Here is a 14,031-nt window from a genome sequence, read left to right as displayed (position 1 = left end):
GTAATAACAAAAACTATATATGGAATATTTGTGGAAAAGGAAATCAAACTGCCTGCATCTGAAAATGTATGGCCAAAATTGTTCCCAAATTTAAATGTTAAAACAATTTGGAAAAATTTAAATGTGAAATATAACAGCTTAGACTGTGAAAATTTGGATTTTAAGTTACGGCATAATAGAATATACACAAAGGTTGTGATTCATCAAATAAACAGAAATGTAAACAGGGAGTGTGATGTATGTAAGTCTGATCCAGAGACCCTGATGCACATTTTCTTTGAATGTAGGGAGCTGGGATTTTTTCATGAAAAACTGAAACAACTGATAAAAGACAATGGGGGAAAAAATGCACAAGGAAATGAATGGAAACAACTGTTCTTATTTGGAGAAAATACAAATTGCAAAGAAAAAAATGTAAATTTATGTAATTTTTTTCTGAGTCATGCAAGGTATGCAATATGGGCAAGGAGGAATATGGCATATTTTGAAGCAAAAATAATAGACGTGAATGTCATGTTTAAAAGTGTAGTTAGAAAGAATGTGTATTTAATGTGGAAATATCTAAGAAAAGATGTTTTTGAGGAAGCTTTTATTCATGAAAATGAGCTTATAACGGTAGACCACAAAAAGGGATTGATGCTTAATTTTTAAGTTGATTGGAAAAAATAAGATGTCTGATATGCTAGATATAAGTGAATGTGAAATGTCATGTTTATGATGATTTGGTATCAATGCATAATGTACAGATTAATCTTTGTATATGATTTATGAACTGTTTACATATGATATATTTTATTTTTAAGCTTTTTTAATAAAAAAAAAAAAAAAAAGGAAATGCCCGATCTCATCTGAACTCGGAAGTAAAGCAGGGTCGGGCCTGGTTAGTACTTGGATGGGAGACCGCCTGGGAATACCAGGTGCTGTAAGCTTTTCGAAGTCCTTCATTTGGCAGCTGATACACCTCCCCATGTCACAGCTTCGCTGCCATTATTTTTTCTCGCCTTCAAGGGCATTGTTTCTGTCGTTGCTGTGTCGATGCCAGCTGAGCTCCCTGGTGCTGCGCCTGTTTTAAATAGCCAACTCTTGACAGCCTCTCTCGCTTACGGCCATACCACCCTGTGCATGTGTGATAGTGGTACATTCCAGGAAGTGTTTGGCTGCAGTTGGTGAGAGAGGCTCACCAGATTTTCTTTGTTTATTTTTGTTTTTGTCTTAAATACATTTTTGTTAAACTTTTTTTGTTTGTTTAGTTTGTCCTCCCAGCAGCGTGAGCTGTTCGGGAGGAGTGTTTTTTATTTAGTTTTTTTTTTGCAATGGACGGATCTACGGTGACAGACCTGGCAATGGCGGACGGAGTTGAGAAGGCAAATGACAATGGACTGGACAGACGACAACGAAAAACAAACCAATCGGAGAAGGAAGCAAGGAAAAGGATTTATCTAAAAGAAGCAACTGTAACAGTGGACATAGGACAAGCAACAGAGGTGAGAGCAATGGATGTAATAAAAGCAGTGACGGAGAGGATTGGGGATGGAAAGATTTTGGCCGTAAGACCAAAACACAACAAGGAATATGAAGTAACACTTGAAAGAGAGGAAGATGCTGATGAGTTAACGGACGAATTGACTATTAAAGGGATAAACTGTGCAGTTAAGAGGCTACAAAACCGTGATTATGTTGTCTCCTTCATGCATCTGCCTGTCTATGTTGCTGATAAAGATATTTTAGACAAATTGGATCATTGGGGAGTTTGTCCCATTTCAAAAATTAAAAGAAGGTTTTATCCGGGCACAAATATTGAAGATGGGACGAGGTTTGTGAAAACCAGATTCCCCAAAGAAGTGGCGTCCCTCCCGTACAGCACAAGAATAGAGACAGCAGAAGGTCCACAATACTTTAGGGTGATGCACAGTCATCAGGTGAAAACGTGCAGGCTGTGCATGAGCCCAGATCATGTGGTAAAAGACTGTCCTGATTTTAGGTGCTACAAGTGCGAGGAAAGGGGGCACTTCGCAAAGTTTTGCACTGCTGTGAAGTGCCCGGATTGTAATAAGGTTTTAAATAAATGTGAATGTTGGATGGGGGAAGAGGAGGAGGAGGTAGAGCAGCAGGTAGGCAGGCAGATGTATGAAGGAGACAATATCCAGTCAGAGGACAAAACAACAACACAAGAAAAAAGAACAGAATCTGAAAGTGAAAAACTACAAGAGAATGAGACTAATGGAATAGACAGAGTCACGGAACAGGAAGGGACAACATGGACACAAATGGATATGACTGACAGTTTAAAGAGTGTTTTGGAAGCAGCAGAATTGAGAGATTCGAATAATAAAGACTTAAATCAAGGACAACAGGAAGACACATTTTGGACACAAATGGACATGACAGACAGTTTTCAAAAGGCATTGGACACAGAGGAGACAAAAGGCCAAAGTATTGACGAGCAAGCCGATTTAGAGGGACATTTACAAAACGATGGAAACAAAGAGACACAGGGGAAATCAGCAAAAAGAAGAAGATCGTTAAAGATAAAGCCTAATTTAGAGATTGCAAGAAAAAAACTGCTAAAAGATGAAGAAATAGAATGCGCAACTAAGTATGAGTTGCTAAAAGGGCTTGGAAGATATGGACTGAGATGATGTTTTTTATGAATGTTTTTATGTCTTTTATGAATGTTTTTATATTTTTTATGGTTTTAGGAATTGTGTCTTTTAATGCAAGAGGGCTTTTAGACATCAGGAAATTTGAAAAAGTGAAAGAAATGTGTAAACGAGAAGATGTGATTTTACTACAAGAGACAAACTGGAGGGAAGAATGTATGAACGAAATAAGAAAAAGGTGGAGTGGGGAAATGTTATACAATAATGGGGATGGGAGACTAGGGAGAGGAGTTGCAATTTTATTAAAAGAAAACAGTGGGGTTTTATGTAAAACAATCTATAATGACAAAGAGGGGAAGTGTATGATATGTGAAATGGAGTATGAAAAGAAAAAAGTAATTATGGTGAATGTTCACGCCCCAACAGAGGAGAACAAAAAGAAAGAGTATTTTAATGTACTTAGAGATTATTTGAAGAAACACGAAAGAGTTATTATCATGGGTGATTTTAACACTGTTTTTAGTAAATTAGAAATGGCTGAGGGAATGGTTTTTAAAACGGATAAGGGGAGAAAAGAACTAAAAATATTGATGGAGGAAATTAATTTAATTGATGTGTGGAGAGAAAGGAATGAACAGACAAAAGAGTACTCAAGAAGACAGATAGTGGGGAATTTTTTTTGTCAAACAAGAATAGATTTTATTTTATGCACAAGAAATGTTGAAGGGTTTATAAACAAGATTAAATATGAAGAAACAAGTCTGAGTGACCATAAGCCACTTTTTATGAATCTAGACTGGAGTAATGTGAAAAGAGGGCCAGGGGTATGGGTTTTAAACACAGCGGTTTTAAAGAATGAAGACTATGTTTTAAGTGTAAAGGAAATTATTCAAAAGGAAAAAGGGAATGAAATTTATAATGAAGACAAAAGAATGTGGTGGGAGAATGTGAAGTATTTAGTTAAAAAGTTTACGATAAAATATTGTAGACAATTACAAAATTGTAAAAAATATAAGGAAAAGGAGCTGAAAGAAAAACTAGAAAACGAATTGAAAAATGAGAATGGAAAAAAATATACAAAAGATAAAAGAACTGCAAGAAAGATTGAAAGAAATGGAGGAGGAGAAATTTGAAGGTGCAAGATTAAGAAGCAAAGCAAAATTTACAGTAGAGGGGGAAAAGTGCACTAAATTTTTCTTTGATCTAGAGAAGAGAAGAGGGAAGTTAGAAATGATTAGAGAAATAAGGAGCAAAAATGGGAACATAGTAGAACAACATGAGGAGATTTTGGAAGAAATAAGATCATATTATGAGAAATTGTTTTGCACAGAGGGAATAAAAGAAAAAGAAAAAGGGGAATTACTAAATCTAATAAAATCAAGAGTAGAAGAAGGGGAAAAAAGAGAATGTGACGAGGAGATAAGAGAAGAAGAAATAAAAAGAGCAATTAGTGGATTGAACAAAAAGAAAAGTCCAGGAATAGATGGGTTGGGTAGTGAATTTTATATTGTTTTTAAAGATATTTTATCTAGTATTTTAAAGGAAGTATATGATGAAATTTGAGAAATCATTAAATGTTACGGTTTAATTAAGTTGTCCGGGGAAAATAAACGTAACACTTATAATATTAAATTATTTCTGAGTAGATGGATGGAAAATACACCAGGACACCAAAATTTACATTCAATTCATTTATTCCTTTTATGAGGAGAAGAAAAATGAAGCCAACAAAAGAGAGGCTTACATGTGTGCGCTTTGTACAATGTATATATAATAATAATAAGAAGAAGAAGAAGAAGAAGAAAAAAAGAAGAAATACAATCAAAAGTTATAGGGGAAAAAGGAACTAGAGTGGCGCCAAAGCAAAGAACTAAACAAAACCAAAAGCCACCTAAACTAGAACACAAGATCCCCCTCTAAACTTACTAATAAAAATCAAAATGTGAAAAAGAAACTGAAATCTTCAGCGTTTGCGAAGCAACACCTAAACTCCCTGAAATAATAAGCAAAAATACAAAATGTGGCGCTCACCCACTTACCTAGTGTTTCTGAACATTGAAGTTACCTACGGGCAAAATGTATGTGAAGTGGCTTAGTAAACTATTCCCTTTTCCCCAAAAAGGAATGATAAACTCTTTAACCATGACTTAATTTACATTGATGTAGTTATTCAGAAACACAGAACAGAGCATACATTATGAACAGCAGCAAGGGAACACAAACCAACACGCACACACATAGCACTCTGAAAAACAAGGCGGGCTGGTCGAATTTAAAGTCCGTGGAACGAAATCCAATTGGTCCACGAGGAAACGCCCTAATGAGGAGTGACAGGCTCGGGATCCAATCAGCAGGTACCTAGTAGAGAAAAAGTAGCGGAACAAAAGGTGATAGGGCGAGACAAAGAGCGAATGACAGTCGAGGAGATGCGAAGAGAGCGAAGGGAGATAAGCAAAACAGAGAGGGAGAAGGCACTAAAATACAAACTCCCACGGACCGTAACAATCATCCTCCAGCCCTGGGCTACCTCTCGTAAGCAGGGTAAGAGAGGAGTTTGAGCTCAGGTAGATCTTGATGAACTCCCCCGACTTGTTTCTGTTCTAATGACAGATATCCAGATGGCTATAGGGAGATATATGGCTTCTAAGAGCTTGACTACGGTGCCAATTTAGAATGTTCAGTTTACTTAGGTTACGTGTTTTTGGGCTGTGGAAGGAAACTGGGGAAAACCCATGTGAGCATGGGGAGAATAAGCAAACTCTCCACAAATATCAACCAGTTCAGTGAGGGCTCTTCTTGCTGTGACATTCTTGCTGTGAGGCAACAATACTAATCACTGGGCTGCTGTATTGCCCATTCTAGAAAGGAGGAGGAGTAGGGGTGGGAGGGGAATTCTTCAAGATAAAGATAACTAAGGTTAGAAACTCTGGTTATTAATAGTGAGTTAGGAATCGTCTGATTGGTGAATCATGTGTTGGTTAATGTGGAACCAGCCGTGGACAATAATAAGCATGTGATCCTCTCGAAAGTAGTTTATAAATAAACCTCACGTCAATGAACAGCCAAACTACATGAAAAGGCTGCTGTTATGAATATACTCATGTTTGTGTGGACAAGGCCTTAATTTTGAGGACTCTGCTCTCCATTGTGAAGCTCCATGTGATTGCTGAGGCTTCTTTTATGTTTAAAGCCCTTTCCACACTCAATGCATATAAAACGCTCTCCTGAGTGAGTCTTCATGTGGTTCTTTATGGAGTATTTGTGTGTGAGACTCTTTCCACACAGATCACATGTGAACACTATGGTTCCAGTGTGACCATTCATGTGGTTCCTGAGGTTAGCATTATATGTGAAGCTCTTTCCACACTGCGCACATGCAAACGGCTTCTCTCCGGTGTGAACTATCATGTGGTGTTTGAGTGTGCTTTTATATGGGAAACTTTTACCACACTCTGTGCATGTGTAAGGTTTCTCTCCAGTGTGAATCCTCATGTGGAGGTCAAGATTTTGTTTTTTAACAAAACTTTTACCACACTGTGTGCAAACAAAAGTTCTTCCTCCATTGTGAGTTCTCATGTGGACTTCAAGGTTGCTATTTTGACTATAACTTTTTCCACACTGAGGGCAAGAGTAAGGCTTCTCCCCAGTGTGAATTCTCATGTGCACTGTTAAGTTTCCTGTAGTTTGAAAGCTTTTCCCACACTGTTGGCATGTGTATGGCCTCTCTCCAGTGTGAATTCGCATGTGCACTGTTAAGTTTCCTGTTTTATGGAAGCTTTTCCCACACTGTTGGCATGTGTACGGCCTTTCTCCAGTGTGAATTCTCATGTGCACTGTTAGGTTTCTTGTATTATAGAAGCTCTTTCCACACTGTTTGCAAGTATAAGCTTTCTCCCTAGTGTGATCTCTTATGTGAACATCAAGCTTTGGCTTCTGACTGAAACTTTTTCCACACTGTTTACAGCTGAAATTACACCTAAGTTTGGATTTCCGAGGTCTTCCACATGACAAAGTCTTTTTCGTCAGTGTGGGTTTTTCATCAGTCGTCATGTCTTGCTGTATCTCTTCCATTTCATTCTGTTGATGAGTCTTTTCTTTCAGCAACATCAGGTCTTAAAAAAAAAAAAGAAGAAGTTAACTTTAGTATGAAGACTCAAAGCGATAAGCATGAAATGGATGTTTCACCCACAAATATAAATGACCATACCATTTACTCTCTCATTTGCTTTTAAACAATTCCTTTCTTCTGGAACACAAAGAAAGCTAACATTTGTTTTCACAATATCTTCTTTTGTGTTCAACAGAATGAACAAACCCCATAAAGGTTAAAAACCACAAGAGGTACAGTAAATGGTGAGGCTATTTTCATTTCTGTTTCATAAATATCTTTAAAGGGTTCCTATTATGAACCTTTATTATTATTATTATTTTTTTTTTTAAAGAAAAACTTATTAATATTATTTTTTTTATTTTTTTGAAAATAAGTCTTTGGTGTTCCCAGAATGTGTCTGAGGTTTTGGCTCAAAATCAGATCATATTTCTTTGAGAATATTTAATTTTGGTGGTCTGGAGGAAAACCAAGCTCTTTTTGCGCCTGTGGCTTTAAATGCAACTGATCAAATGCACTCGCTCTGGATTACTCGTGTTAAGTTCCCTCATGTGTATCTTCCACATGATTTAAACATTTTAAACTTGCTTGGAAAACCCGATTGGAGCAAATCCTGCATGTTCATAGCAAGTGCGCATAATTTACTCTTCTATTTGTGAGTTTGGATTATTGTATATAACTTATGCAAATATTTCCTAGTACTGAGTTGAAGCTGGTTTAAAACATATGCTGGATAAGTTGGTAGTTCATTCAGCTGTGGCGACCCTTGATGAATAAAGAGACTAAGCCAAAGAAGCTTAGCTGAAGACCTGCGTCGTGACATTTTATATACCTGCCAAGATGCAGAAATGCCATCTCAAAAGGTTACCTGCTGTTTGTCCAATCAGGGACAGTGGCATCTTAAATATACAAATAATAATGTTAACCCAGGGTTTGCCAATGTGAAACGTCTGTTAATGAAAACCCAGGATTATTTTATAACCCCTAGGGGCTTAAATTGGTTCTATAACAGTAAGTAGTTGCCATGGTAGCACACAACATAATCAATGCATCTGTGCTCAACCTTCAGGGTTTCATGACAGTAACGTGCACAAGCAAGTTATCTGGATTATTTTGACTGAACTCAGATTAGTTACATCAAATGATTTTCGAATTTCTGTTATGGAACCAATTTAAGTGTGGACGATTAGTTCGGCTCACTGAAGCCAGGTTTTCAACTTTAATCTCCACTTTTCTAAACCACTTTCATGAAACAGCCCCTGATCTCACATGCTATTGTTTTAGTGCTTCAGTTGCCTATTGGAGAAATGACCAGGAATAACGGTAAAAAAAGGGTCACACTACTTGCTCTACAAACAAGTGTATTCATGTTTATTCATACAAAGAAAAATAATAAAATAATAAAATATGACTTTGCAACATCAAGCAGCATTAGGCATGGGCAGTATAAGATTCTGACGTATGATAACCTTGAATAAAAATATCATGCTTTCACAGTATTGTGATTACTGCTCTAAAATATATTCTTTTAAATGTCTAGGTATAAAACAAACACTTTTTTTCCCCTTTAAGCACAAAATATTTTCTTTCGAGAAATATTTATTTATTATATTTTGGAGCAGTAATCATGTCAGGCTAAATCATTCAAATGAATCATTGACATCTGTTGTTTTCATTAGTTTCAAAAACAGATTGCTTTACGATTTGAAATGACATCTTTAGATATCTTTTCTGCTGGAGATACTATCTTAAAATGTAAAAAAAAAAAAAAAAAAAAAAACACTTGCATCCAGTTGAAGACAGAATTCAGAAGGGGCTAATAATTCTGTCCTTAAAATGGTGTTTAAAAAAACTGAAAATTTCCTTACTCTGTTAAAAACAATTTGGCAAATATTTAAAAAAGAAAAAAAAATCAATGGGGGTGTGGGCTAATAATTCTGACTTAAATTTTGGCGGTTTTAAAACCTTGACTTTTCCAAACCAGGCTACACCATGAAAGGAGTTATCATCCCTTGCGTAAGCAGCATAACAATGATTTTAGGATCTAAAAATTATTTCTTTAAAAAAAGTGTCAAACGCAAAAATTCAATGGCTGCGCCTGCTGGTACACAAAGAATATGGTCAATACTGACGAACTTCACACTCAAATGTTTGCATATCATCAGCATGCTGTAATCCATTTCTTAAGCAGAAAAAGTCATTTTTAGACTAGTTTGTTGGCCAGTTGTAGTCAGTGCAATGCTAAACGTTTTAGTTCCACTATAATTTGTTCCTTTTGTCTCACGTCGTCCCACAACAACATAAATATAGTTTAGAATACTGTACAATGTTTTAAAATAATTATTTTAGTATTTATTTAATTCCGCATATTTAAAATTGGGGGCATCCATGACACACTTTTTACACAATAGCTGGTAATTAAGTATTAAGAGTATAATAATGATGTAATTCTAACTCAGATACTTTCAGTGAGAACTAGTAACATCTACTAAAATCCAAGTTTAACCCAGAAAGAAGTTGAGAAAAAAGGGAATTGTGATCAATGTGACATATGCAAATGAAAAATACTAAGCCAACACTATCACTGTAATAGCAGATATCTTCTTAGGAATATTGTAGGTCAAATATCGTCAGCTCAGTTAAACTTTTTTTATATAGCGCCAGTGCTCAAGGATGCTTAGAAGAACAAGAAAAGCAAAATGAACAAAACAATTAAAATGTCCTGTTTAAAATAAATAAACAGAAACAAAATAACTTCTATTTAACACTTGCTTCAAAAGTTTCTTTATATGAAAGTAATAACAAAAAGAAATCAAAGTAAGTCTGAGCAAGAAACAATTGCCACAAATGACCTGATTAAAACTAGTATTCCATTTCTTATAGTGATGTATTGTTAGAATGGAATGACATTATGCTATTTAATAAATTAAACCTTCGGTAATACAATTATTACACACTTTTCTGTTACTTTTTAAAATCTTTATATTGTCAGCTCAGTTAAACCTTTTATTAATTTATTGTTTTTATTTATTTTATATAGCGCCAGTGCTCATGTATGCTTTACAAACAGTAAAAGAGCAAGAAAAGCAATAACATTAAGAAGATAGAGAAAATGGAAAACTAATAACACATAAAAGAATGACAAAAGACACGAGAACAAGTGACGAAAGAAACTGATTCCTGTCTTTCAATGAGTGCTTATGTGCATTTAGGAGAACTAGGCAGCACACTCAGGGCTGCAAGAATGGATTTAATTTAGTATTCTTATTATTAAAATATATCTGAATGAGGATCAGATTTGGTGTTTGAGAAAGAAAATCAACCTGTTTGTTCCTGCAGATCTTCCTGCTTGACTGTGAATGTTTCTTCAATCTTCACATCTTCACTCTCCTCTTTAATAAACGCCATCTTTATAACAGTGTGGAGATCAGTCGCTTCAGCAGGAAATTTTCCTCTGCTTTTGGACAATTTATCCTGTTTAAAATGAATAAAACAAAAAAAAAAAGTCCTGTTTAAAATTAATAAAACAATGAACAGAAACAAAATAACTTCTCTTTAACACTTTCTTTATATGAAAGTAATTAACAAAAAATCAGGTAAAATAGTAAGTCTGAGCAAGAAACAATAGCCACAAATGACCTGATTAAAACTAGTACTCAATTTCTCATATACAGTGATGTTTACTTTGAACAGAATGACATTATGCCTATTTAATAAATTTAACCTTCATTAAAACACTTATTACACACTTTACTGTAACTTTATTCAAACTTTATTCAGGTATGTTCTTAATTGTTTTGTTTGTTTGTTTTTTTATTTTATTGTCCGCTTACAGCAATGTGTAGAACTTTTTTTTTGCACAAGACAAATTTCCTCTTGTGGACAAATAAAGTTTATCCTATCTTTATTCAAATAATAGTCCTCATCACTGTGATTAAGATAGAACAACGTTGTATAAAAGGTTAAAATAATATTGTTAACAGCAGGTACATCATTTATCGTTGAATGAAAAACCTGAAACTTTAATCAATCAGTTTTTTATCTGTGCAAAAGCTTTGACACAAACCTTTCTCCAGTTGAATCACAGTGCGGTAGCGGCACAGTCTTATGACATCACACACCACACCAAAATAAAAGTCTTTTTTGTTTTGCTTAGTCATGACTTATTGATACATTTCTCACACCTTTTCTTTTCGATTTTACCTCATAACATTCTGGCTTTTCTATGAAATGTCACACTCTATTGGTGCATGTAAATATGCTGCTTTTACATCCATGTCATGAACAATCAGATTTTCTTTGCTTTAACACTCTTACACTAGTCATGTTAGCAGTTGGAGAAAAGACTTATCATAGTTCTCTTTGGCAACATACATTGTTTTTGCAAAAACCCATTTACCCACTAGACCTTTGCCTTCAGGTAGGTTGGTGAGAGCAAAAGTTGCATTCTTTTAACAATTGCATTTCTTCATCCATAGCTTTAACCTATTCACTTGCATTTACTGATGTAACCACGTCTTTGTATCTTTGTGGTACATTACAAACAAGTAAATAACAATAATCTATGTTGATCACATCACCTTCAAAACCACAAGCATAATCGCTTAAATAAGCTCGCAGGATTCTAACTTCTGGTTTATCTTCCACCGGTTTGTCTAAAATGAGCTCTTCCTTGGCACTTTGTGGGCTCAACTCTGGGTCTAATTTCACAGACACTCCAGGACTTCCTGATCTCAAAATCCTCCTCTACAACTGGAATCTTTGATTCAGAATTTTTATCAGATACAAACTGAACAAGTCTGTGTTTCTGTACTTTTTTCATGTATGCTGGACTAAATACAACGTTGAACAGTGCATCCACGCATGTATAGATTTTACATTTTATAATGTTAGCATTCAGATATTATTTGAGTGTAAATTCAGCATGTGCAACTTACGTTTCCAGTCCTCAATGAAGAAGTGGGATGAAAAAATGGCCTCAGTGGGCTTTTCTTTGTAGGTATTTGGTAATAATCGCAATGTAGAAGTCAACAATCGTAGTTTGTCCTCAAAAGTTGTTCTCTTTTAGCTAAATAAGCTAATGAAGCCTCTGTTAGGAACCTGGAATATATAGGTACAACCCTGCTGAGCTACTGGATCTGGAATGTGATTGGATAAGACTCAATTGGCCCCCATTAATGCTGGCATAAAGATGCAAATGAGCAGTGGAGAGCAGTGAAGACTCAAGACACATTACAGTGGGGGATGGGAAGTTCAGCAGCTTTACAAACCAGTTTTACAGAGACATAATGATGTATTGGGAAAATAAGTTGAATTTAGCCATCATCATTTGTTTTGTTGCTGTTGCTTTATAGGACTATTGACTATTGAAGCTTATTTTTCAGTTTGGCTGCTGCATTTTGTAGTTAATGTTGATACACTTATGTTGAGGTACTTTGATATGAAACACATTTCAATTATTTTTTTTCCCAAGCCTGGTTAAAAGGTAATGCAAGAGTTGTGTGTTGTTTTTGTAGAAGCTTCTCAGAGTTGCTTGGTTGAAGTCTTTGTGTACTTGGTGAAGACCAATGACTGTAAAAAATATGGACGACGCGACAGCCCTTTTTCCCATTGAACGCCTTGAGGGCAAAACGCCTGCTTGACGGGCACAAACTGTCGCAAAAGACTGCTGAAATTGGAGCCAGACATGCGCAGAAGGATTGTCTGATGGAGCCAGAGGAGGAGCCGCGAAAATGAGCAGAGTCGAGCTTCCAATCAAACGCTTTATGTAAAATCAACTACGCCCCCCGAACTTCTCAGCATGCGTTTGCTGTCATATCAACACAAATGGATGTAATAACGTTAACAAATATGAGGGTTTTATATATTCAATCGCGCCAGCTCCAGGCCGCAGCGCATAACTTACTCGCGGCGTCGCGGGCTGATTCCGGCTCGCATGCGGCAGCGCCGGCTCGCTCGGCCGCCGCATCTGGCTCGATTGACTCGGACTGGAATCGGGCAGTGAGTCCAGGCATCCGGAGTAGGTCCAGCAGAGGTAACATTAGTCAGTCTGAGCTCTAAGAGATAAGTCTCCGGCAGGCGAGAATCTAGCCGGAACTGTGTTTTGCTATCTGGGTGGCTAGGCGTGTATCAGCAAACTAATAAAGCCCGAAAAAAAGCCCTGAACTTAGCGAATAAACAGTGTTCCACCAGGATCATGTATGTCAGAAACTATAGTTTACTGCTGAACTCATTTTGTCATGGTAAAATAACACAGAAATCGAATAATAACATTTCAGTCTACTTCAGTCTCCTGCCGAAGCTCAGACGCCACGCTTTGAGAAACTGTCAATCACAGCTGTGTATCACGATGACACGCCCAGCATTAAATTACTGCTAAAAACAAACTGTTTACAAAAATGAAGATCTGCACCTATTTCAGCACAATAACCAGTGCCTTAATCGACCAGAACTATCTTTCGGGACATTTTATTGCAAGTGTAATATTTTTTTTTATTTGGGCTCAAGTCTCCTTCATTAACACGGAGGAGGCGGGCTTTATGACTTGTACTGCAGCCAGCCCCCAGGGGGCGATCTAACGGCCGAAACCTTCACTCAAACGTAGGCTTGCGGCACACTTGGTGAAGACTCAAACCACACTGATGTCTCAATACACACAACTACATTCACTTATATAATAGTTATGTGAGTCTTATACTATTATACTGTGATATATTATCATTCGTTAAAAGAAACAATTTCTGAACTTCAGATTGAGGTTTTATTTGTGTAAAGGTCAGTCAATATATTGACATGAGCTAATATTAGCAATGTTTTAGTTATTTATCTATCACTGAACTTGTTCTTTATGTGAGTTTAGAGTCCTTTATTTCTCTTAAAGCACATGCAGCTCATTACTGGTTTCTGTAAGACTGTCAACACACTCTTAACAGATCAATTATTTCTTCCAAAAGTCTCTATAGATTGTAACAATTAAAATGTAGCTTGTTTCTGTGCCAATTTTGTTTTCTTTTCTTCGTTTTTAGGTTGAAAAGAACATGTGTGAGCAGCTTAGCTCTCTCGAAAGCCTCTTATTCACCTGGTATGTAACAAAGATGTTTTTCGCTCTAATTATTCCTTGTGTTTGTGCATACATATGCATAGACATTCACAAAAGCATATATAAGATACTCTGTGACAACTTTTTCCTTTTAACACAGTAAAGTGATCACATACTGTCCATTTTTTTTTATCTATCATGCATCTAAATATTTATAATCACAAAATAATTATATAACAAGTTAATTTATTGTATAGGCAGTGTATACAGAGTAATTCAATGAC

The 14,031-nt window shown here is 36.1% G+C and overlaps 1 protein-coding gene across 2 annotated transcripts; it reads right to left on the bottom strand.

Moving 5' to 3' along the window:
• Positions 1 to 4,276: 4,276 nt before the first annotated feature.
• Positions 4,277 to 11,790, bottom strand: LOC103910762 (uncharacterized). Of its 2 annotated transcripts, none has more exons than XM_009300750.5 (3): positions 11,646 to 11,790; positions 10,032 to 10,182; positions 4,277 to 6,712 (listed from the first exon to the last, which is right to left on the bottom strand). In XM_009300750.5, exons 2-3 carry the CDS (start codon positions 10,114 to 10,116, stop codon positions 5,721 to 5,723), a joined length of 1,077 nt encoding a protein of 358 aa, XP_009299025.2. In that variant the 5' UTR covers positions 10,117 to 10,182; positions 11,646 to 11,790; the 3' UTR covers positions 4,277 to 5,720. The 2 variants fall into 2 exon arrangements, with proteins under 2 accessions (XP_009299025.2, XP_073803898.1); XM_073947797.1 differs by lacking the exon at positions 11,646 to 11,790 and adding an exon at positions 10,775 to 10,815.
• Positions 11,791 to 14,031: the final 2,241 nt, after the last annotated feature.

Source organism: Danio rerio, chromosome 4, assembly GCF_049306965.1.
Source record: "Danio rerio strain Tuebingen ecotype United States chromosome 4, GRCz12tu, whole genome shotgun sequence".
Taxonomy (NCBI): domain Eukaryota; kingdom Metazoa; phylum Chordata; class Actinopteri; order Cypriniformes; family Danionidae; genus Danio; species Danio rerio.
Note: the sequence above shows the minus strand (reverse complement) of the source record. Positions and strands in the feature narration are given on the sequence as shown.